The sequence below is a fragment of the Polypterus senegalus genome, chromosome 3 (assembly GCF_016835505.1).
Source record: "Polypterus senegalus isolate Bchr_013 chromosome 3, ASM1683550v1, whole genome shotgun sequence".
NCBI lineage: Eukaryota > Metazoa > Chordata > Cladistia > Polypteriformes > Polypteridae > Polypterus > Polypterus senegalus.
Genome location: NC_053156.1, coordinates 100,343,054 through 100,365,737, shown reverse-complemented (window position 1 = coordinate 100,365,737; position 22,684 = coordinate 100,343,054). Strand labels below are relative to the sequence as shown.

The following is a 22,684-nucleotide window of genomic DNA, read 5'->3' as shown; positions in this document are numbered from 1 at the left end:
AAAAAAGAGGAGTGACTCACGAGCGCCCAGACCTGGAGTACACAGGCATTTCTCTGGCATTGTTTGCATTTAATTTTAAGAAAACCGTAAGGTATTTTACACCTCGATCGGTTTGTGGCAGCTCTATAAAGTTCGACAGATTAGTTCTATTCAAGCATATTCGTTTGTTTTTTTCCAGCACCTCAAAGTATCTTCATTCAACGACTCAATTACGACTTGTAATGAAGTGGTTATGTAAACAAAATGTATGTAGTTGTTCAAGAGCTATGTCTGAATATCTCCTGGCCACGGTATGGTGAATGTGCTTTAAAACGCAGAAGACACACCTGTTAGGCTGCCACGGACTGGCATCCCGTACACATTCAGATTCAGGTCTCTCATAACCCCAAAGTGGGAACCGTAAAGTGAATGCGTAACGTTAGGTTAGCTGATCACTCTTTGCTGGTGCGTGCTGGACGTCTCTGTGGTGGACTGAAGTCTCACCACGGGCTGGATGTATTCACTGTGCAGTGATGTTCAGTTAGTGCTCGGCGCCCTTCAACCCTGACTGGAATAAGCGAGTTCTTTAAATTAACTAATGAACAATCGGCTGATTAGTCCACGGTATGTGTGGATGTGATGGACAGGCTGGCTACTGACTAGAGTCTAGTGATGCAGGAATAGGCAATGGCCACCAATGATTGTGAACTGGCCAAGCAGACTCTGTAAATGGGTGAACACTACCAGCTTATCTGGCTTCCCAAAATCTGCTAGGTGCGAGTATAACATGGTTTTATTCTGCATTGCCAATTTCACCCACAAACCCCTCTTTTGGCTTATATTTCGAGTTATTTTATGGTGTATTTATTTTTTATACTGTTGGTGACCTTTGCCCCTGCTTTGGCGTTAGCTTGGAATTTTGCGTGTTTTCTACTCAGTCTCATTAAGTTTGGCGGAGCAGAGGTGCATAAAGCATTAGCTCTTACATCTCTCTATTATGTAAAAAAATCCTGGGACGAGACGAGACTTTTTCTGAGAGATGAGACTTTGTGCCAAGAGATTAATCACGCCTGGGGCTAAAAGACAAAGAATAAATGACAAAGTAGAACGTCATAAAGAGGTTCAAAAACGTTGGTGCAGTACACAGACAGAGCAAGTTAGAGATAATGAAAGTACTAAAATTCAAAAGTCTGAAAAAAATGATAGTAAAGATCGCATTAGCGCAAATAAACGGAAATTAGTACTCGGTGAAATAACAGAACATCTAAAAGAGATTGAATATATTGTTCGGATTTAAACTTTAAGTCGGAGACTTGTAGATCGTCTAATATGTGTTGCCATCAGGGAAAAGGAGTGTTTCTTCCCGATGAAGAGGCGTATCCATGAGAATTAAAAATGTGTTGTTTGGTGAAAGTGAAATCCACATACGCGAGTGGCAGAGACGGGAAGTGGTTGGTGCATACTGCAGGCTGGGGGGTTGGCGATCGAAGCAAGCAGGGGGCAAAGCCCCCTAGACACTGTAATTAAAGAAGAGTTTTGTGTATACTTTTAATAAATGAATAAGAAAATGCGTTACTTAAAATTTTTGTTTAGCCTTTTTGTTAAAATGTGTCCTTTCTTTCTTTTTCATGTCCTCAGTGTGCAGCTATTAAGCTATTAACTAATATACAGGGCTATTCAAAATGAAAGAGCACATTTTAAAAATGTATTTCAAACAAACTGTACAAGACAGAAGCACATTCCGCACATCAGTGGATAGAGGAAAGTTTAAAGTTTGGTCCTATGGTCCTTGAGGTTACATGCACACAACATGAGCACCATGTGTATGTAGCGAGACAAACATCAAAACGGTAGACCATTTCTTGCCACACAATCCCAGGTCTCCAGACCTTACCTCCTGCGATTTTTATCTATGGGGGTAATTTGAACTATCCTCTATCCAGTGATATACAGAATGTGTTTGTCTTTTACAGTTTGTTTGAAATAAATTTTTGAAATCTGCTCTTTCATTTTGAATAGCCCTGTATATATAGGGAGCCCAGGATTCCCGGTCATTTTTCATTCCCATAGCGTGTAAAACTCGATCAAGAAATAACAGAGTTATACTTGAAAATAATTAAGTGGCACTTTTTTTGGCCCACTGTGTAGTGTGTTGCCGATTAATTTCGTCAGCAACAGACCAGCAACAGTCATCAGTCTCCCGGCTCCCACTAAGACTGAGCACAGTGGACTGGGAGGAGTCTGCACTCTGCAGCTCACAAATGCTGGGACGAGGCAGACTTCATTGACGTCTGTCAGACAACAGTTTTGAACAGCAACTTGAAATTGCAATGCATCAGTCTGTTGCATCCGAATTATCTGTGCCAAGAAACTTGCCATCACAGAATGATGACAAGAAACTGGATGCGTCAGTAAAAGCTGAACTGGCGATATTTCAGAGCAACGGCAAGCGCAGGCGTTGTTTAGAACAAGTGTATCAGTATCTGATGACTGTGCTGCCTACTTCAGTGGAGGTAGAATGTGCTTTCTCAGCGGCTGGCGTACTCTGCACGAAGGTGCGCTCTTACCTGGACGACCGCATGCTGGACATATTGTGCTTTCTACGCTGTTATTACCGCAACTAAGAAGATACATGTACTTATATGACAGCATGAACTGATTGTTGTTAAGGCTAGTCTTTTATTGGTGTCAACATGTTGCAATAGTTTTATTAAAAATAAGCGTCAGTCGTTCTAAAACCGTTCACATGTGAGATGCCCATGCACTGTGTCATCCCCGGGAGCCCAGGATTCCCGGGAATGACATGCGGGGTTCCAGAATTCCCGGGAATGGATAAACCCGTCGGGGAATGGATTCCCTAGTGTATATATTAGGTCTGAAGTACTAGGGTGTTGTACCGTGTTAGCCATTATGAATGTAGAGAAAAGCCAAGCAAAATGACACCTTTTATTGGCTAACTAAAAAGATTACAATATGCAAGCTTTCGAGGCAACTCAGGCCCCTTCTTCAGGCAAGATGTAATTACAATTACAATTACGATTACATCTTGCCTGAAGAAGGGGCCTGAATTGCCTCGAAAGCTTGCATATTGTAATCTTTTTAGTTAGCCAATAAAAGGTGTCATTCTATTAGGTCTGAGAAAGTTGATGCATTAATGTTAGCAATTAATGTGGTCTGTTTAATGCGTTAAAAAATATTGTCTAATTAAGAGTCGGCCACGAGGCCATCGCGTCAGGCACTGCTGTAGGTTTCGTTCCAACCTTGACCTAAAATAATTGGGATCATATAAAGGTTTTAGGTCAATTTAAGCAAGGGCCTCCTTCAGATGTACAAAGCCATCTTTGGTTTTCAGAACAGGTGCAATGAAAACAGCCTGTAACCTTCTAGTAGGGTTGCCAATTGTAACCCTAAAGCCGAGCTTCATCTGCAATGTATCACTATGTTGGCTTGAGAAGGTTGAAGACTTTACAGGCCATTAAAGTGTAGAAGAGAAGTTTAAAAAATGTGGACATTTTAATTTGTTATGGCAGCTGTGCTTTGTAGGTATGAGATCAGACACGTATTGACTCAAATAATGGCCCCTGCTACACAGTATTGTTTGGTTATTGATGCTTCACTTTGATCACAGCAGGTTACCAAATACTGAGTTTAAATTTTTAAAACTGAATATGTGAAAACTGAATGATCCAGCTAGGCACTGGCCCAAATTGAATTACAGTAAGTGGGTTTGAGAATGGTATGGTATGTTCTGACCTGAATCAAACTTGTGTGGGTCATTTTTAGAAGATGCCTCTGTGTCCACCTTATCTCATACATGAAAGAGATGTAGAACACTACTGCACATTTGAAAGAGTGATTCATTACTGACTTTAAGCTATCGGAATCCTACTACTGTATTTACTCACCGTTAAGTTCTCCCACGGATAAGTCGGAACTTGATTTCATCGTATAATTTCTGGTATGTTATAATGTCGGTCGTATAAGTCGAATGCAGAAAACTCACGCTATTGGTCCAAGAGATTATAACGCCCACCTGAGAGAGTAACCACAGAGCTCACTGCCTTTTGTGGGTGTGGCAATGAGCTGTATCAGCGCTTGCTCCTAACCTCTCTCTCTCTCTGTCTCTCTCTTTTTATTGTGCCTACGTGACCACACGGTAATACCTGAACTATTCCGAAGAGATGTTTGCACTGATTTGTGTTTTTTGTACCTCACACCCTCATACACCTTTATCATAAGAGCATCCCTTATCTATGATGGAGCGTTCGATCAGAAAACAATATGAAGCTGGTTTTAAATTAAACATCGTTGTGAAAGAAATTGGTAACTGTGCTGCTGCAACAAAATGTGATGCATCTGAGAAACTGATACGAGATTGGAGGAGGCAAGAAGATGTAAAAAAAAAAAAAATTAAGTTTCGCATTTTTGAACAGCCGTATAAGTCGGGGTCTTATTTTATGATCGATTTTTTGGGTTTCAAGACCTGAATTATACGTGAGTATATACGGTAAATATAGTTCACACAGTAGCTTGTACTGCTGCTTCACATTTCCAGAGTTGTGAGTTCAAAGGCAGCCCAGGCTGAGCCTGTGTGGAGTCTTCATATTCATCCCATGTCTAAGTAATTTATTTGTGGTACCTTGAAGTACGGAGATAGGTACCAGCTAACTGTGAACCTGGAAAAATAGAAAACTAATGGATATAAATAGCTTCAAATATGGCAGAGTTATATTGCACAAAAGATACAAGGGTTTGTTTAGTTTCCACAAAACTATTTAGATAGATAGATAGATAGATACTTTATTAATCCCAAGGGGAAATTAACATACTCCAGCAGCAGCATACTGATAAAGAACAATATTAAATACAAGAGTGATAAAAATGCAGGTAAAATAGACAATAACTTTGTATAATGTTAACGTTTACCCCGCGGGTGGAATTGAAGAGTCGCATAGTGTGGGGGAGGAACAATCTCCTCAGTCTGTCAGTGGAGGAGGACAGTTACAGCAGTCTGTCGCTTAAGCTACTCCTCTGTTTGGAGATGACACTGTTCAGTGGATGCAGTGGATTCTCCATTATTGACAGGAGCCTGCTCAGCGCCCATCGCTCTGCCACGGATGTTAAACTGTCCAGCTTCATTCATACAATAGAACCTGCCTTCCTCACCAGTTTGACCAGGCATGAGGCGTCCCTCTTCTTTATGCTGCCTCCCCAGCACACCATCACGTAGAAGAGGACACTCGCCACAACTGTCTGGTAGAACATCTGCAGCTTCTTATTGCAGATGTTAAAAGACACCAGCCTTCTAAGGAAGTATAGTCAGCTCTGTCTTCTTTTGCACAGAGCATCGGTATTGGCAGTCCAGTCCAATTTATCATCCAGTTGCACTCCCAGGTATTTATAGGTCTGTACCCTCTGCACACAGTCACCTCTGATGATCACAGGGTCTGTGAAGGGCCTGGGCCTCCTAAAATCCACCAACAGCTCTTTGGTTTTGCTGGTGTTCAGTTGTAGGTGGTTTGAGTCCTTGATTAGTTTCCTATACTCCTCCTCCTGCCCACTCCTGATGCAGCCCACGATAGCAGTGTCATCAGCGAACCTTTGCACGTGGCAGGACTCTGAGTTGTATTGGAAGTCTGATGTACTGTATATAGGCTGAACAGGACCGGAGAAAGTACAGTCCCCTGCGGAGCTCCTGTGCTGCTGACCACAATGTCAGACCTGCAGTTCCCAAGACGCACATACTGAGGTCTGTCTGTAAGAATCTAAACAAGGTTAGAAGATCACCAGGAATAGCCTATCCCTGAGGTTAGGAAAAGAGCCATTCATCCACTTTTAGACCCATTTCATCAGTGTTGTTCAAGTCCACACCTCATAAGAACTAGCTCACAGTTCAGTTCACACAGATTAAAATGAATAAATTCATGTTCATAGTTCACTATTTCAGGTTTGAACTAGTTCATGTTCAGTTCATTTTGTATTTTTTAAGGAGTGAGAATAAATGACCCATGAGTTTACTTTTTTCAGTTTTGCATGCCTTATATTAGGCTATTACAGGTGTTCTTAAATAAAATACAATTATGAAGACTTTTTTATTTAAATACATTTTATTGAGTTATACCCAGCATCAAACACGTATAACCATATATGCCAATATCCTCCCGGTCAAAAAAGAAATTAAATTGATGCAATTATACGTATAAATTACCGCTCTATTTCCAACCGTGTGACACAAATGGTGACTGTGGAACCAGCATGTAGGTGAACTAACCTATAACGCTGCCGGTCAAAATTTGTGTCACATATTGCATGTCCATTCTGCACAGCACTCAGAGTACCAGTGTACAGGCCGGGCACGACGTCCAGCAACTTCAGCGGGATCCTACAAAGTCTCAGAATGTTCCACAGGGCAACTCAATCAACTGATTCGCACATTTAATGAAAATTGACAAAGTCTACTAAGAAACTCTGCCAATATTCACGTTTGTGCACTACGAGAACCCAGAGTGCCAGGATGCAGTTGATGGTAGACTTCTTAGGCATAAAACTGGACTGCTCCAGTCGCTAGTAGGTGAGCAAGTGGTCATGGATCCTATTGAAGATGACCCTAGTGAGGACCTTATCCAGCACCAAGAGCAGTTTTATCCCCCTGTAGTTGCTGCAACCCAGGGGCCTCATGTATAAGTGGTGCGTACAAACAAAAATGTTACGTACATTCATTTCCATGCTCACATCGCAATGGATAAAAGCTAAACTTGCCGTAAAGCCATGCACATTTTCACACTAGCTAAATCCCTTGCGTACGCAAATTCTAAGCTCGGTTTTGCAGACTGGCAGCACCCAGCATCAAAGCAGTGCTACTGTTCCTGTGTGGTTTCCCTTCATGTTTTAGATTCATATCCCTGACTCGGGTTTATCAAATACCCTGAAATTAACCACATCTAATTTTTTAGTTCAAGGCATCTGATTGTAATCAACCTGTAATCACATAATGGTGCACCAAATGGCCAAACTATTCCAAATACCACAGCCACTTTAGCGTTGTTACTATCAGTGCACCACTGAGTAATTTAACCCACTATATCTGAGAGTTGAATCACAGCTGTACAACAGCTGATTGGAAAGCTCTACCGCAGATTGTGTCAAGAGTGGGGAGAAATATCGGGATACACATGGTGCCACGGCCATGCACACAGTCTATTTGAACTTTTCCCATTCAGCAAACGCCTCCGAGCCTTTCCTGTATGGACCTTGCAGTTCAGAAAAAGTTTCATCCCATGAGCTATGAACACACTCAATCAGTCCATCAAATGCTCCCGGTAGAAGTGTTTGTACTTATAAGTACAATTACCTCACTGTTTAAACTTCCATTACAGTTGTAATATTGCAGAACCTGAGCCACTTATGCTTTCATATTGTGTATTTTTCACTGTTTTTTATCCTATTATTATTATTATTATTATCTTACCCCATTTTATACGAAAATAATTTTATGGAGGATTTTCATATTGAATCTTATTTTATCATACAATAACAATAAAGGAGTTCAATTCAATTGAGAGCATGTATTTACAGATGATGACGCCTGGCTTCTAAGTCAATTTAGACTGCCAGGCATAATCTTTGTGGAGCTCTTGATATTTTAAAGATGAAATGCATTAAAGTATATATATATATATATATTACATTATACAGATACATTTTAAGCTTCATTTAAATACTGTATATTATTATTGATTAAATATGTGAGGACTCAGTGGCGCAGCTACCCCGTTCAGGGATTGTTCCTGCCTCATGCTATATGCTTGCTGGGGCTGGTGTGACCCTGGATGGATAGATGGATGGAATAATTAAACATATACTACGAAGATATTTCAATGTTCCTTAAAAGTTTTGAAGAATCAGCGTTCAACGCTTACAGATGGCTTAACATTTATTAAAGAGCTGATTGATTGGTGATTTGGAGAAAGAAAAGGAAGGACAGGAATCAGGGATTAGTATGTTTGAAAGAGACAGTACTGCTGCAATAAATTATTTTATTGAGGTTTGTGCACGGGGCAGCAAGCATCTTGCCGGAGGCAGGAACAATCTCTGGAACGGGCACCAGCTCGTCACTATCACTGCTCCAATGTGCCTCAATGTTTTATACATGCTTTAACTTCTGCCATCATGAAAATAATATCAAGTATAAATCTTAGTATTTAAATTGTTCAGAGAGCTGTAACAGCATGAATATAATGTATTCTGTGTCCTGTCGGTGTAAGATAAAGCTCGTTTAAGAAGCATGTACTGATTCACACACGTAAGAGTACTGTATATAGGATACTAAGCATTTAACGTGTTACTTTAGTTACAATAGCATTTGAAAAACTATTAAACAATTTTAAAATTAAGTTTAAGACATTCTACTTTAATGACAAAATAAACTACGTGATTAAAGTGGAAGTTTCAACCTTTTTTTCACACGGTGTCCCATTTTTTTTTTCTTTTCTCTGTACCCTAATATACTTCCATATGACACTCAGACGGTGGGCTATGACTCGCCTTTGAATGGCAACTTTGATATCTGACCACTTGTTATTTATTTCAGGCACTGTGTGACTTTCTGAACTTGAACTTTTAAGTTTCTCCGCCACTCTGTCACTCGATCAACTGCCTTTTGTTATTTATATCACTGCTTAAAACAACAAATAGTACGTTTTTTCCTGGCCTCTACTTGGTATTCACTGAAATTCTTCTTTTTCCCCATGCTTTTGCCATTGTCTTTTCACAGAACGCAAAACATAAGGGGCTATTTATATTGATTTGCATGTTCATAGAGGCATAATTTTGGGAGGAGTCAGGATGGAGCGACAGGCACGTTCACAAGCATTACTTTTCATGCCGTCCGGGATTTATGGAGCAGAAGAACATGGAAGTTGGCGTACGCACAGATTTATGCATCTAGATTTTTTTATGCGTACGCACATTTACGCATTTGTCCATACACCAAGTTTTAGTGTGAATTCTACACAAAGCGTTATGCACGAGGCCCCTGGTGATCACCCTTCCACTTCCAGATAGGGACAACAAGTCCCGTTTTCCAGTTAGCTGGGATGACACCCATCTCCAAAATGGAAGCAAAGATTGCTTGCAATGCCAGGAGGACAACCTTACCACCAGGCTGGAGAAGTTCACCCCACATACTACCAGATCCCTGCAGAGCCTGCCCTACCCTCAGCTGGTTCACCACCTGTGCAATCTCAGTGAGACTGGGTAGTTCACAGCTAATTGGAGGATCAGCTTCAAGAAATGTGGACCCAGAGATGTCCAACGTCCTCACCATTGGTCATAAGCCGTAAGCAATAACTGACATAATGAGATTTTGAGTATAACTGGCAGAAAGAAGAATTCTTCGCAGGGCACCTGTGTGGACACTCCATGATAGGGTGAGTAGTTCAGTTATTTTGGACAGCTTCAGGTTTCAGTTTTTGTTTCTCTGGATCAGTGAGAGAAAAACCAGTTGAGGTGGGTTGGGCATGACGTAAGAATGCCCCCTGCCATTGGGCGGCTCCCCCTAAAACTTCTCCTGGCACATCCCACTAGGCAGAGAACCTACAGCAGGCTTAGGACTGCTAGAGGAATTATCTCTCTGCTGGCTTCCCTGTATCTGGGGAAGATGACATGACATAAATAATCAACTTAATTCATGATAATGGCTATTCCAAAATAGTGAGATGTGCAAGTTTATGTCCATTTTAAATTGTGTTGCCCAAAAAAAAAAATCAATCAGGTCATTTTAAAGGGATCTAGTCTTCAAGCCCTAAGGCACAACTGAAAAGTTCTGGCTGCTACATGCACACCTGAGCAAAGGCATGCCAAGAACACTGTAGCATCAACGGGCCTGCCCATGCAGCACAGAAACAAACTATAAGCCCAAATAAACGTGTATATACCCCAAATAGAAAAAATTTCATTGAGTATGTCATGGAGAATTGAAAAAAAAGCTAATTATGATGTCTAAGTTGAGCTTGCTATAAACATTTTAACAGACATGCAAGCATTACATAAGTAGTAAATTCAATAATGTAATAACTGAACCTATCATACCTGCCCTTTATGCAGAACTGGCACTGCCAGAAAATGTGATAACAAGAAATTCTTATTGCTTTTTATTATGTTGTAGTCGTTCTAATATTGTATTTTTTTCACAAGTAAATAAAAACTGTTCATATAACTAGCTTTATAAATAATTTTGAGTGGCCCAAGACTTTGGCCAGAATTGTTCAGTTTTCTCATTTCAAAGTAGATTTCCCTGAATGATCAAGCCATTTCATGCAATCTTTAAATAGGATCTGCTGTACTTTCAAACTTCCAGTGCAGAAGTGAGACATTCAGTAAGCCTAAACATCCTTCATACTGCTTGACAAGGCAAACACTACAAGTCTTCCTCCTTTGGTGCAGTTGATAGTAAGCCATCGCACTAATCAATCACTGCATATTTAAACATGTTCATTAATTTAAATGTTGCAATAATGTGTATTTATTCCTTTTATTTTTCTATATCTGTCCTGGCATTTAAAGTAGCATGCAATATGAGACTGGACTGAACTGCAATTCAAAGTGAAGTGTTCAAACATCTGGCAGAACGAAGGTGCCAACAGATCTGTGCTTCACATGAGCACAGTCAAACTGGCTTTAGGTATGAATCAAACAGCACTATGAACCCAGAATATCACAGATAAAGGGTGGGATGGCCAACTTTAACATACAGACAAGACACAAAATGGGCACAGAAGACATTTACAGACTGCCCTTCATAGTGTTTCAAGTTTAAGGAAATAATCAGTCAAGAAATCAAGCTGTTGCTTCACATAAAATTAGAGTAGAAAGAATGAATACTAGAGCTGACCAGGTAGAACTGAAAAACAGAAATGTCTATCTTACCTTTCATACTTTTCGATTCTAGGGAACCTTTTATCTATAAAGGGTTGTAGCCAGCTGGAATCCATGTTAGCAGTATTGAGCACAAGGTAAGAATCCTCCTGGCTAAGGTGCAGTTAGAGCCAACAGCTTACTTAACTTGCATGTCTTTTAAGAATTGGGGTAGGGGGTGCTAGAAGACTCCAAAAAGGCACTGATCAGTTTGGGAATTAAACTTGGGTCTGAAGCAGCAGTGCTAACTAATGCACGTCAGTCAGTGTATGGGTTAAATTAACTCAAGTTGGGAAAAAGTAGTTTGCATTAGGCAATTTTATATTCTGTCATGGAGTAGTGGTGGTTCAAAGGGATCTGAATGGGCAATCAGAAGGTTGCCAGTTTGAATCCCGTCAGTTCCAGAAGTGATTCCACTCCACTGGGCCATTGAACAAGGCCCTTAACCTGTGATTCGTCCACCCTGGGTATGACTTTAACCTGCATCCAGCCGTGCAAGCAGGCCCTCCAACATACAGGGAAAACTCTGGGGTGGTGGCAGGATTGGCACTCCAAAAACAAATAAATAAACACCTCACACTGTTCCTCTGAACTAGTGTGGTGCTGAATTGTCACCCATTGCATGGCTACACTCCGCTCCTAATTTGGTATTTGGAGGTGGTTCGTTCGGTGGCAATGCACAGTATCAGTGCATGCTCCCTAACCTCTCTCATGCTAGAGATATTTTGGAAAAATCTCAGCATGGCAAGCACTACCATATAGTCAAACTGTCCATGGGCGAGATAGCAGTCATGTCCAGTGAAACAACATGGCCTTTGGGATGTCTCTTAATCCATGTCCAAATTTTCCTGTTAATTAATCTAAACAATACATAATTAGTGTAATGTGCAGATACTGCTAGGAAATGATTCCTCTGATTGATTTTCTTCTTTTAGTTGAATACTACCATGATTAACAAAGAGTGAATGACAACAAAACAAACTGTGATTTATTAGGACCGATTATAGAAAGTAGCAGTGACATGTCAGAGAAAGTGCACATCAAAAGCCAAATGCTGTTTACCAGGATATTTGTTCATACAGATAAACTGCTGCAAAAACATTTTACAAAGAGGCTGCACTAAGCAAGTTAAACTGTAGGCACTTCTGTTTCCTTGGGCCTCATTACTGCTCTCTTTGGGAATAAGTCTGAGGCATAGGATAGAAAGGATTAAAAACACAAGGAATCTCTTTCCCCCCTCCCTTTTTGGTGGGGAGAGATACAAAGATAAAATAATCTGTAAAAAATATATACAGTATATAACAGCAAATTAATGAGGTGGGGTTGGGGAATACAAAAAATAAAAAAACCCAGTCCACGATCCTCAATAATGATGCCAAGATACCAGGTACCCCTGGGTATAGTACACAGCAATAAATATACAGAGAGATGCTCATAGATTATGCATATAAACCAAATAAAAACAAAGAAACCTTTAATTGTGTAGCACATAGAGTACCAGAAGATACTAGCAAACAAACTTTCATCATTTTGATGAATATTTACAAGGATTTCCTTGGGGCTTTTCCTTAAACATCTAACACAGATGAGGATTCACTGTTTGCAGTCTCGGGACTCAGTTTACATAAATAGAACAATGTTGCTTCACTTGCTTCTGCCTCAGTCAAAGGTTCAAGATGAATCACTTTACTCCGTGTGGGGGACTCTTTGGTCAAGTATGCATCAAGAAGATAAGTGGGGTCTTCAGAGTTTTCATCCAATGACTCATTAAGATCAGGTACAGAACTGTCAGTCTCTGAAGGCAAAGCAGAATAGCCATCTAAGAAAGCTGCGAGTGGGCATGTTGTGTACTGGACCAGCTGCTTGTCTGGGGAGAGAATGGCATGGAGAGGGGGAAAAAAAAAAAAAAGTTTTAGATCTCAGGGTTTCTTTCCCTTTGGGACACAGATACAATTTTGCACACTTCTTGATAGCAAGTTCAGAATGGTACAGGATAATTTTGGGACTGCATGTTAAAAAGAAGTGTAAATGGTTAGCACCCACAGCTAAAAAAACTATTAAAATTTAAATACTGAACCTTTTACATTATACGGTTGCAGCAATCTTAAGGCCAAGCCAGATGAGCTGAATGTAATGCAGCATCCAACCCAGAACAGGATATAAATCCATCACAGGGCACACTCGGCCACATACATAAAACCTTATTTGCATTAGGCAACCAGAAAGTCACACATTGTAATAAATGGAAAAAAAACTAAAGTTCTCAGGAAACATTCAAACTGATACAAACTGAACACAGGTTTCTGAAGCTGTCAGGCAGCAGCTCCAAATCACTCTTTCACCCAGAACCGCACTACAGGGTGGGCCAGAAGTTTCCATACATATGGTTTCGAACTTTTTGCGTTTTAAATTTCAGATACCCTAAAAATGCTTTGAATAAAGAGCAACGAATTGAAATCATACTGATGGCCCACTTGATTTATCTTTGGGGGCATTTGAAGGCCATGGTATATCAGGAAACGATACGAAACAAATCATCTTAGGGAATGTATCACCAACGCCATTAGAAGCATAACTCCAGCTGTGCTAATATGTGTTCATCAGCAGTGGCGGACAAGTATTGAAATGTGTTTTCAAAACAATGGCAGTCATGTAGCGTATATTATATAAATAAACATGTTTTTTCATAAAAAAAATATTTTCCTATGTATGGAAACTTATGGCCCACCCTGTAGTACATTTTAGAATAAGCATTTAAATTAAGGAAGCAGATTCTCTTCCTCTTTTTATTCCAATTACTTACTTATTTATTTTTTCTACTATTCACTATGTTGGCCTAGCTCTCTCTCTCATGGGTGGGAGTTGACTGAACTTGAGCCTAGTTTTGTAAAATTTGATGTGCTTGTACACACAATGAAAAAGTGGCTGAAGTGCATTAAGGCCATGTCACATTTGGTGACTTTTCCAGCAATTTTCGGTCATAGCCTTTATTTACATCATCACAAGTTGGAGGCCGTTTGTGACATGCTCCTGTGAAGGACATTCACTTAGTCTGACGCACTCAGTTACTCACTCCAACTAGTTTTCTGCCAAAAATCAAGCACTCTGTAAATTACAGCTGCCATTCACAATACATATAATGAAATGATGAGGAAAAAGCAACACGGTTGTTAAAAGACCAACCGAAACAGAGGAGAAGCTTGTTTGTCTGTTATGTCATGTTTTATGTACCACAATGAGGGGGAAAAAAAATGTCAAGATTGTGGCTGAACTTGCTGTTCCTAGTATCTCTTCGTACAGTACCAGCTCCCATATCAGGACCATGCTACTGGCTGTCAGAAAAAAGGGGCAAGCCTGACTATTCTGGAAACTTGGCATGTGATTACTAAATCAGATATGCCCAATGATTTTCACTCAAGTAGACCAACATGGTCCAACAAGGAGATCAGCAACCACTGTCGGAAATTGCGACATACCCTACTAATAGAAGTCATGCAATGTGACACTGGGATTATTTACACATACTAGAGAAATTCTTACTCAGATTTATCTTACTAGCATGTTGACTGTCATTTTCAGCAATACTCACCAGCATTGTTTTCTGAAGTTTCTTTTGTTACTGACTGGTTATCTTTAGAAATGTCACTGCCCTGTTGGTTGCAAAAAAAAAAAAACACACCACACATTAGTGATATTGTAAAACTGGGGAAGACACCCACTGGAATCATTTGTTGTAACACAAGTTAGTGACAGTCTGTAAAGCCTGAGGGAAAGATAGTAAGCATTTCACTTGACAAGCAACCAGAGCTGACCATTTTTTTTACTACCGGTCTAGTCCACTTCAGTGCTTGGACAGATTAGACATCTATAAAGGATGTTTAACTATAATTACAGAATAAGATTTAGAAGTTCAGTATTTTTAAATAAAAAAAAATTTTTTAATCAAAACCACGGTATATATCAATTTGCAGATTAAATTGCATTATAGTTTTAATAAAAGTCTTAGAAATTTTGAGGAGCCAAGCTACTTTTACCATGTACAATAGAGCAGACTGAAACAGTGCAAACCAATTTTTTTTTAAAAGTGTATGAAAAATTGCTCTTGCTGATGATATAGTAATAAAAGAATGTTTTTGAGCAAGTACATTTATTGACCCGGATATCAAATCAATCTGTAAATAAATGCAGATTATGTAGAACCTGTTGCGGTGAGGCAGAAATGACAGCCCACTTCCTCTGTTAAAACATTGGTACTAAACTTGTTAAACTTCAAACCAATAAACATAGTTGAATTACCGTTGGCCCTATTGTGTATATATTGTCACACACGTGCACACGGGAGGCAGCTAAAGGGCTTAAGCAAAGGGAATTCCAAAAATCAGACCGGGATGTGGCAGAGGGCAAGGACTCTTTCTCCCTTGCCTGTAGACCATTCACGGGAGATCCCACCTGGCCCTCTTGATGTCACTTCTGGGTCCGAGCCTATGGAAGACCACCTTGCCGGCTTTGGCCGCTATGATGTCACATCCGGGCTCAAGCCTATGGTTGAAGTCCCTTATGAGCTGGACCCCTTTGACCTCACTTCCCATCTTCCTCTTCAACAGCCTCCAGCTTTTCCCTATTCCCAGTTCTGTCTTGGAATTGTTTTTGTGCACATCAGTGCCGTTTATACTTTTGCAACTTCGAGCCAGGATAACAAATATATGGGTGGCTGCCCCAAACCTTGTTATGATTCAGAGTGGAGTTTATGATTTACTGTATATTAATAAAACATACACACACTAGGGGGCTTCGCTCGCCAACCCTTTCACCAACACCCGCCAGCGCTATGCGCCATTGTGAAGATTAGGGCTGAACGCACCCCAAGGAGACACGGTCACTCTTCCAAAAACCCTCTTAAAACGGTGATACAATGGGATATATATATTTTTTTTTAACTCCACTTTGCTTGATCAGCTGTTGGCTTGTTGCTGCTGCCATTGTGCCTTGTGATCTGTATCTTGTGTGGCGATTTGAACATTTAAAAGCCTGTACAGCAGCTGTCTCACTGCCTTGTCCCTCTTCTCCCCCAGACATCCTCAAACACTATTTGATCTCTTTTCGATGTTCTGCATGTGTATTGTGCCAACATTTTTTAATTCTTTACAACAATCTATTTTGTCTTTTTCCGGCCCCAGACGTGGTTAAATCTCTTTGCACAAAGTCTAGTCATGCTTAAGAGCCGAGAGCACGGGAAGTGTGCCTGCCAAAAACATTCCAACAACTGAGCTTAGATGACCGTGGTCTTGTTTGAAAATAGTTGTAAGTAGGGTGTGACTCACAACAGTCAGTCTCACAGTCTCTTCCAAAGGTTTTATGTATGACATGACTTGACTGTCTTGCGGGACATGAATGTATTGCGTCCCAAGATTGAGACATATATCTCTCTTTTTTTTTTTTTTTAAATAATAAAGGGAAATGATCTTCTTGGAAGACTCTTTGAAATCCTGCAAGACAAAACGACAGCTGCTGTACAGGCTCTCGAAATTATGGATGATCCAAAGAGATCTCCTTAGTGTGCGATCAAGCCCCCCCCCCCCCCCCCAACGTGAGCAGCGGAGACGTGAAGTGGCAAAAGGACAGCTGTTGTACAGGCTTTTAAAATGATCGACACACAGCACAAAAAGAAGCAAACTCGGCTCACGAGCAGCAGCAGAAAGACAGCAGATGATCTGACCGCATCTCCTTAGCGTGCATTCAGCCCGCCCACCTTCACAACACGAGTAGCATAATACGACCTGCAAGAAACTGATGTAACCAAGCCCAGGGATGGAAATAGAATGACAAAGGACAAAGAGTAGATGACAAAGTAGAACATCGTAAAGAATTCGAAATTGTTGGCGCAGTACACATGCACAGCAGGTTAAAGATAATGGAAGTACGAAAATTCCAAAGTCTCAAAAAAAAAAAAAAAAAAAAAGATAGGAAAGATTGCATTAGCACATACAAATGGAAGTTACTCTGTGAAATAACTGAACAGCGAAAAGAGATTAAATATATTGTTCAGATTTAAACTTGAAGTCAGAGACTTGTAGATCGTCCAATTCGTGTTGCCAGTGAGAATTAAAATATTCCAAAAACGCTGTTACGGTAATAAGTCCCATGAGATGGAGACTTAACATGAGATTCTTTCAAGTCACACCACACCACCATACTTACAACTATTTTCAAACAAGACCACGGTCATCTAACCTCAGTCATGTGAATGCTTTTGTCAGACACACTTCCTGCGTGCTCAGCTCTTATAAATTTTATATGTTCAAGATGACATGTCAACAACAAAGCAAAGAAGAAAGAGCATGGACAAACATTCGAGAAAGTCATTCTATTTTTTTACAGAGAAAGAAACCATATTCACTCACTGGCAGTTATATCACAAGGCAAGTCCAAACATGGAATCATAACTCAATGCAATCTTGAAGAAAAGTTAATTCCAAATATTGTTTTTACAGAAGTTTTAATGTAAAAGTGAAAATAATGTATATGTAACAATTTCCATGAAAATAATCTCTTTAACATTGTATATCCGGGGAACCAATATATTTTTGAGAGAGAGAGAGAGAGAGAGAGAGAGATATGTTGCTGTTGAGCTAATAATTCTATTGCTTACTAAGCACCAATTTCAAATTTGTGTGCACTAGCAACTACCATTAATACTCTGCGCAAAGGAGCACTAAACTAAACTAAACTACCATAAAGCTTAGAAAAGCAGGTGTGGGGTAGGGGGAAAATTAGTGACTGGTCAGTTTACAGACCGCATACAAGTTTTTTTGTAGTGAAAAATCAGTCGATTTAGATTGGCCGATTGATTACAGCATCACTAAATTTAGAACATTGTTTGCCAAATAACTATATACTGTGATTGCCTAATAATGAGAGAGCTGTAATCACAAGGACTTGTTGTGTAGCACACTTAAATCAAAAGGACTCACTGTGAATTTCTCTGTAATAAAGGGCAACAGTGGAAACTGTTGGCTATTTCAAAACCCTTGGCTACAGATCTGATAGACTTGCCTGAACCCACTATATTAAACCCATAATGAAGAAAACAAAAACAAAAAGTAGAACTTCTCATTGAGAAAAAAATTTGTAACATTGCTTGTATAAGAAATCATGATTCCAGGACCAGGGACACAAGTTGTTCTTTCCCCAGTGGTGTGGCTTCAAATCACACACCAAGAAGATTAGGAACAGTTTATACCCCACCATTTTATGGATAGGTGTGATGAATAGCCATAAATCACAGTGAAGTTAAAACCACCACTGCCACTCCACCTGCAGACTGTGTTATGACTCTGAACACTTAAAAGGCTGCAGGGCCAGACCCAGTAGCTGGACCCTTAAGAAATCATTAAAGACTGTCATTGTAATCAGCAAAAACTGGATACTTTCGTAACACATTAAGCAGCTTAACAAAATGTCTACAGGTGACATGAAGAAAGTCTGTGATTAGCCCCAAAGAGATCTTTATTTACTGTAAATACTAAATAGCTGGAAGATGCATGAAGTAGTAATGCATGCAAGACAACACCGTCACATAGAACTAAAACTTCTTCCTGTCTCAGGTGGCATAAATGTCACTCAAAATGAATCACTAATGGTGTGTGTTGCAAATTTTGTTTGAAGTGAAACCGTTTCACTGTGAATTCAACTTTGAAACAATTGTTCACTCATGACTAGTCGACAGCATGCACTCCTGTCCAGTGTTAAACAGACATTATCTTCTTCCCACTCAGAGAATAGCTCAGTTTTGGCTTTTAGCTATTTTAGAAAAGTGCCTAAAAATTGAACCTTATGAAAAAAAAGAAAAAAAAAAAATAGACATTTGTAGTTATTTAAAAACCCATGTTGTGTGACAAGACTAGCATCTGTCATGATAGGCCATATACATATTAAAACGGGTCAGGTAAATTCCAAGTAGTACTACTTCAGTGGATTATTACAAAAGAAGGCAACTGGAATGGAAAAAATAGAGAGGGCATGGGGAAATACATGACTCAAATGCAATTTTGTGGCTGGAGCTTGAAACAGCGCAAGTGTGTTCTTGAGTGTGCTATGTGACAGACTGGCACCCTGCAATACTACTGCATTACTTGGGCTTGAGAATGGACAAGGATTGGGCCTATACAAAAACCCAGATAATATGCCTATGTAGAAAATTATTACTAAACCCGGTAGCATGAAGACAAGGCAAGAAGCTGTGAAGTAAAACAATTTGTAAGCCGAACCTGTGTTAATTTTCAACAAGTTGATTAGAATTCACATTAATTTGTTCCCTACGTAACAGTGCAATAAAGTTAAAATAAAGGCTAGATAAAAAAAAATAATTTCCTTGTATTTTGTGTTCATTTAAGATGGGAAAAATCTAATACAAAGTAGAAATACATAAACATGTATCTATGTATAGCTGTCAAAATATTGGTTCAAAGTTAGTGTATGTTACAGTTTTCCATTTGCACAGTGAACAAGAAAGCACAATATAAGGGTATCCCTTCTGATTGTTTCATATGTGCAGGTAGGTAAAAACAAATATTTAAGTCTGTAATCTTAAGAGACAATGAGGACAAGTAAAGAGTTAAGGGGTTTTAAATTCAGCATTCTGGTTACTACCAAAAATTTACCAGGAACAGTAACAAATTACTGTATCACCATATGACATAAGCAAGCCGTATCAAGCAAAACTAATATTTTCATCTAGTTACACTTAATTAAGGGAAATTCTGTTACTCAGAATTTCTTAAGATAATGGTCATCACATATACTATCATCTATTAATCAGGTGTGGTTTGTTGCATAGAAATTCTGCGAAGTGCTTTTCTATATACTAGTGGTTCCCAAACTCAGTCCTGTGCAACCCATGTGGCTTCAGGCTTTTGTTCCAACCAGATTCACAATAAGTGATAATACCCGATAATAACTGATCTTGTTTATTTAGCTGGTCTTTTCTCTTCTCATATTCTGCATTAAGAACAGAAGTAGGACTTTTACATTTATAAGACATGCAGAAATGCTTCCATTTTTGCAATAGCTTTAAATGCTTAACTCGTTTGTTGTTTTCCTAATAAATTTGCCCTTTTTCTGTATAGTTTGCATCCTTCATTTTACATTAATAATGACAATTAAATATAAATAGAGCAGACACCACTACTCACATCAGTCAAGTTATCAGGATCAATGCCAAATTGTTTTTCACATAATAAAGCTTGGAAGTCTTCTAAACTGCAATCAATACTGTCCAAATAGTCCATAAGTTCAGCCCTAAAGGAAAAAAAAAAACAATTGTTAATTTTATATTATCAGAACCTGCTGTCTGTAGCTCAGAATTGTTCAGTTAAAATTTTATTAGATTCAGATTTTACAATACATAAACCTTTTCACTAACACCAACAGAGAGAGAGAGGGAGAGAGAGAGAGAGAGAGAGAGAGAGAGAGACACAGACAGACAGACAGAGAGAGAGAGAGAACCACTACTGTGGTGGAAGAAAGGCATGGAATATTTTCAGTACACTGTGCTAAACCACACTTTACAAGTAACAGTACATCAGACACTGAAGACATCATAGCTTATCAAATCACTGGAGCTGCAACATATTATATCAAGATGCACATAGTGGCCAGCTCCAAACTCCAAATTGGCAAACCCAATGCAAACTAATTAGAGACATTAGAGTGAAACTGAAGAGTGAAACTGAACAGAACCAACTGCTGATCAGTCTCTTGTTAAAGCATAGGTAGCCAGTTATGCCTGTTCTTTGGACCTTAAAAGGTGAACTGTCTTGAGGAAAAGAAATTAGATCTCCATTCATACATGTGTCACTGTACATCAGAGTGTTAGGTTACATGTGACATTCTGTGGCCTTCTTGCACTAATTAAAGAACTGCTAGGCCTACAGAGAATGCAGTCTTTCACAATACATCTTTGTGTACGAACTGCAGGTGAAGGCCACTCAAAATAGGCAAGGGTCTTTGAAGGATTCACTATTAGTGTTGGATACTGACAAAATGAAAGTGATGCACCAGAAGGCATAACCAGACAAACGGGAAGAAGAAAAAAAAAAAACACAAAAAAAAAAAAAAACCTATCTTGGATAGCATATCCTCCTGAAAAGTTTTAATCCACTGCAATGGTGGAAAGCCAAGGTGGCAAGATTACTCACAGTTAACGTTATAAGAAAAGTTAGACCCATGTACCTACCATGTTTACTCCCATCAGAATGCATGTTCTCTGCCACTATAATACAGCAACAAAGACAGCCTGCCTTAATCCTGAACATGCCTTCTTTCCTCCACTTTAACACTGATGTCTACCACAGCACTCATTTTTCTGGGCTTGTTTTGAGACGGACTGCTATCAAATCCTGTACCTATCATTATTCAGTACCACATTTAAATGCACAAAATCATCACTACTTGAATTACTTGGAAAATATTATTCATTATATAATTCAACTAGCAAAATACCTAGACTTCGCAGCGGAGAAGTAGTGTGTTAAAGAAGTAATGAAAAAGAAAAGGATGGGCGGCACGGTGGTGCAGTGGTAGCGCTGTTGCCTCGCAGTTAGGAGACCCGGGTTCGCTTCCTGGGTTCTCCCTGCGTGGAGTTTCCATGTTCTCCCCGTGTCTGCCTGGTTTTCCTCCGGGCACTCCGGTTTCCTCCCACAGTGCAAAGACATGCAGGTTAATGGTGTAATGGCGATTCTAAATCCGCCCTAGTGTGTGCTTGGTGTGTGGGTGTGTTTGAGTGTGTCCTGCGGTGGGTTGGCACCCTGCCTGGGATTGGTTCCTGCCTTGTGCCCTGTGTTGGCTGGGATTGTCTCCAGCAGACTCCCATGACCCTGTGTTTGGATTCCGCGGGTTGGAAAATGGATGGATGGATGGAAAAAGAAAACATGTTAAAAATAACGTAACATGATTGTCAATGTAATTGTTTTGTCACCGTTATGAGTGTTGCCGTCATCAAGGATTTGATTATCATTATTTCTTTCAATCAGGTTCATATTTGGAGGATGTGTTGTGTTAAAGTTACATTCCGTGTTTGTCAACTGTTGTAAAGATAACAGGTTTCATTCATCGATTCCTTTCTTACTGCATCAATAAACAGCTCGTCTTCCTCTTTATTTGAGACCTGACACACTGCATGCACGGGTTTATTTTTTTTTTTTTTATATAAACACTGTCTTCCTTTAGCTGGACATTGACTTTTTCCACAGTGTGCTTTGTTTCCGCAGCAGCTGCACTTATGAATATGCTTGTATGTATCACACGCTTCGTATACTTTTGCTGCCTTCTCAATTGTGTAATGCGTTTTTTGTTCAGTGCTCTTTGGAGCCGTTTTTTGTCTGCGTACTGCGTTCACAGTCAGTTCACGTGAGCCGCTCGGAGTACATGCATCGAAGGTTCTCAGCTGTGCTTGTACTATCTCATGAGATGTCCACGGCTTTATTTAATGTTAGCTAAAACCCGGCACTTAAAAGTTTCTCTCGCAGTTTCGCCGAGTTTGTGCCAAACACCACCCTGACCATCTCATCTTCGTCTGTATAAGCACAGTCCTTCACCTGCGAATATTTAGCGGCAGTGTTTCTATTGGATTGCTGCTGACGGACGGCCTTATATGGGCAGGCACTCAATTACGTGGGAGGCGTGACAATGAGGGATGCAATTCCGCCTCACACAGTGACTGAGCTGCAGGCTATGGCCGGTATATATGTATACAAGTAGGTTCCAGTTATGACCGTTACGCATAGAATTTCGA

The 22,684-nt window shown here is 39.8% G+C and overlaps 1 protein-coding gene across 1 annotated transcript in view; it reads right to left on the bottom strand.

The window, feature by feature from the left end:
- Positions 1-11,855: 11,855 nt before the first annotated feature.
- Positions 11,856-22,684, bottom strand: part of hsf2 (heat shock transcription factor 2) — a 32,792-nt gene continuing 21,963 nt past the window's right edge. The window contains exons 10-12 of the mRNA XM_039747667.1: positions 20,085-20,190; positions 14,483-14,543; positions 11,856-12,760 (exon numbers count right to left, since the gene is read on the bottom strand). Coding sequence (XP_039603601.1) covers positions 12,462-12,760; positions 14,483-14,543; positions 20,085-20,190 — 466 coding nt within the window. The 3' untranslated portion in view covers positions 11,856-12,461. The remainder of the gene's footprint in view (positions 12,761-14,482; positions 14,544-20,084; positions 20,191-22,684) is intronic.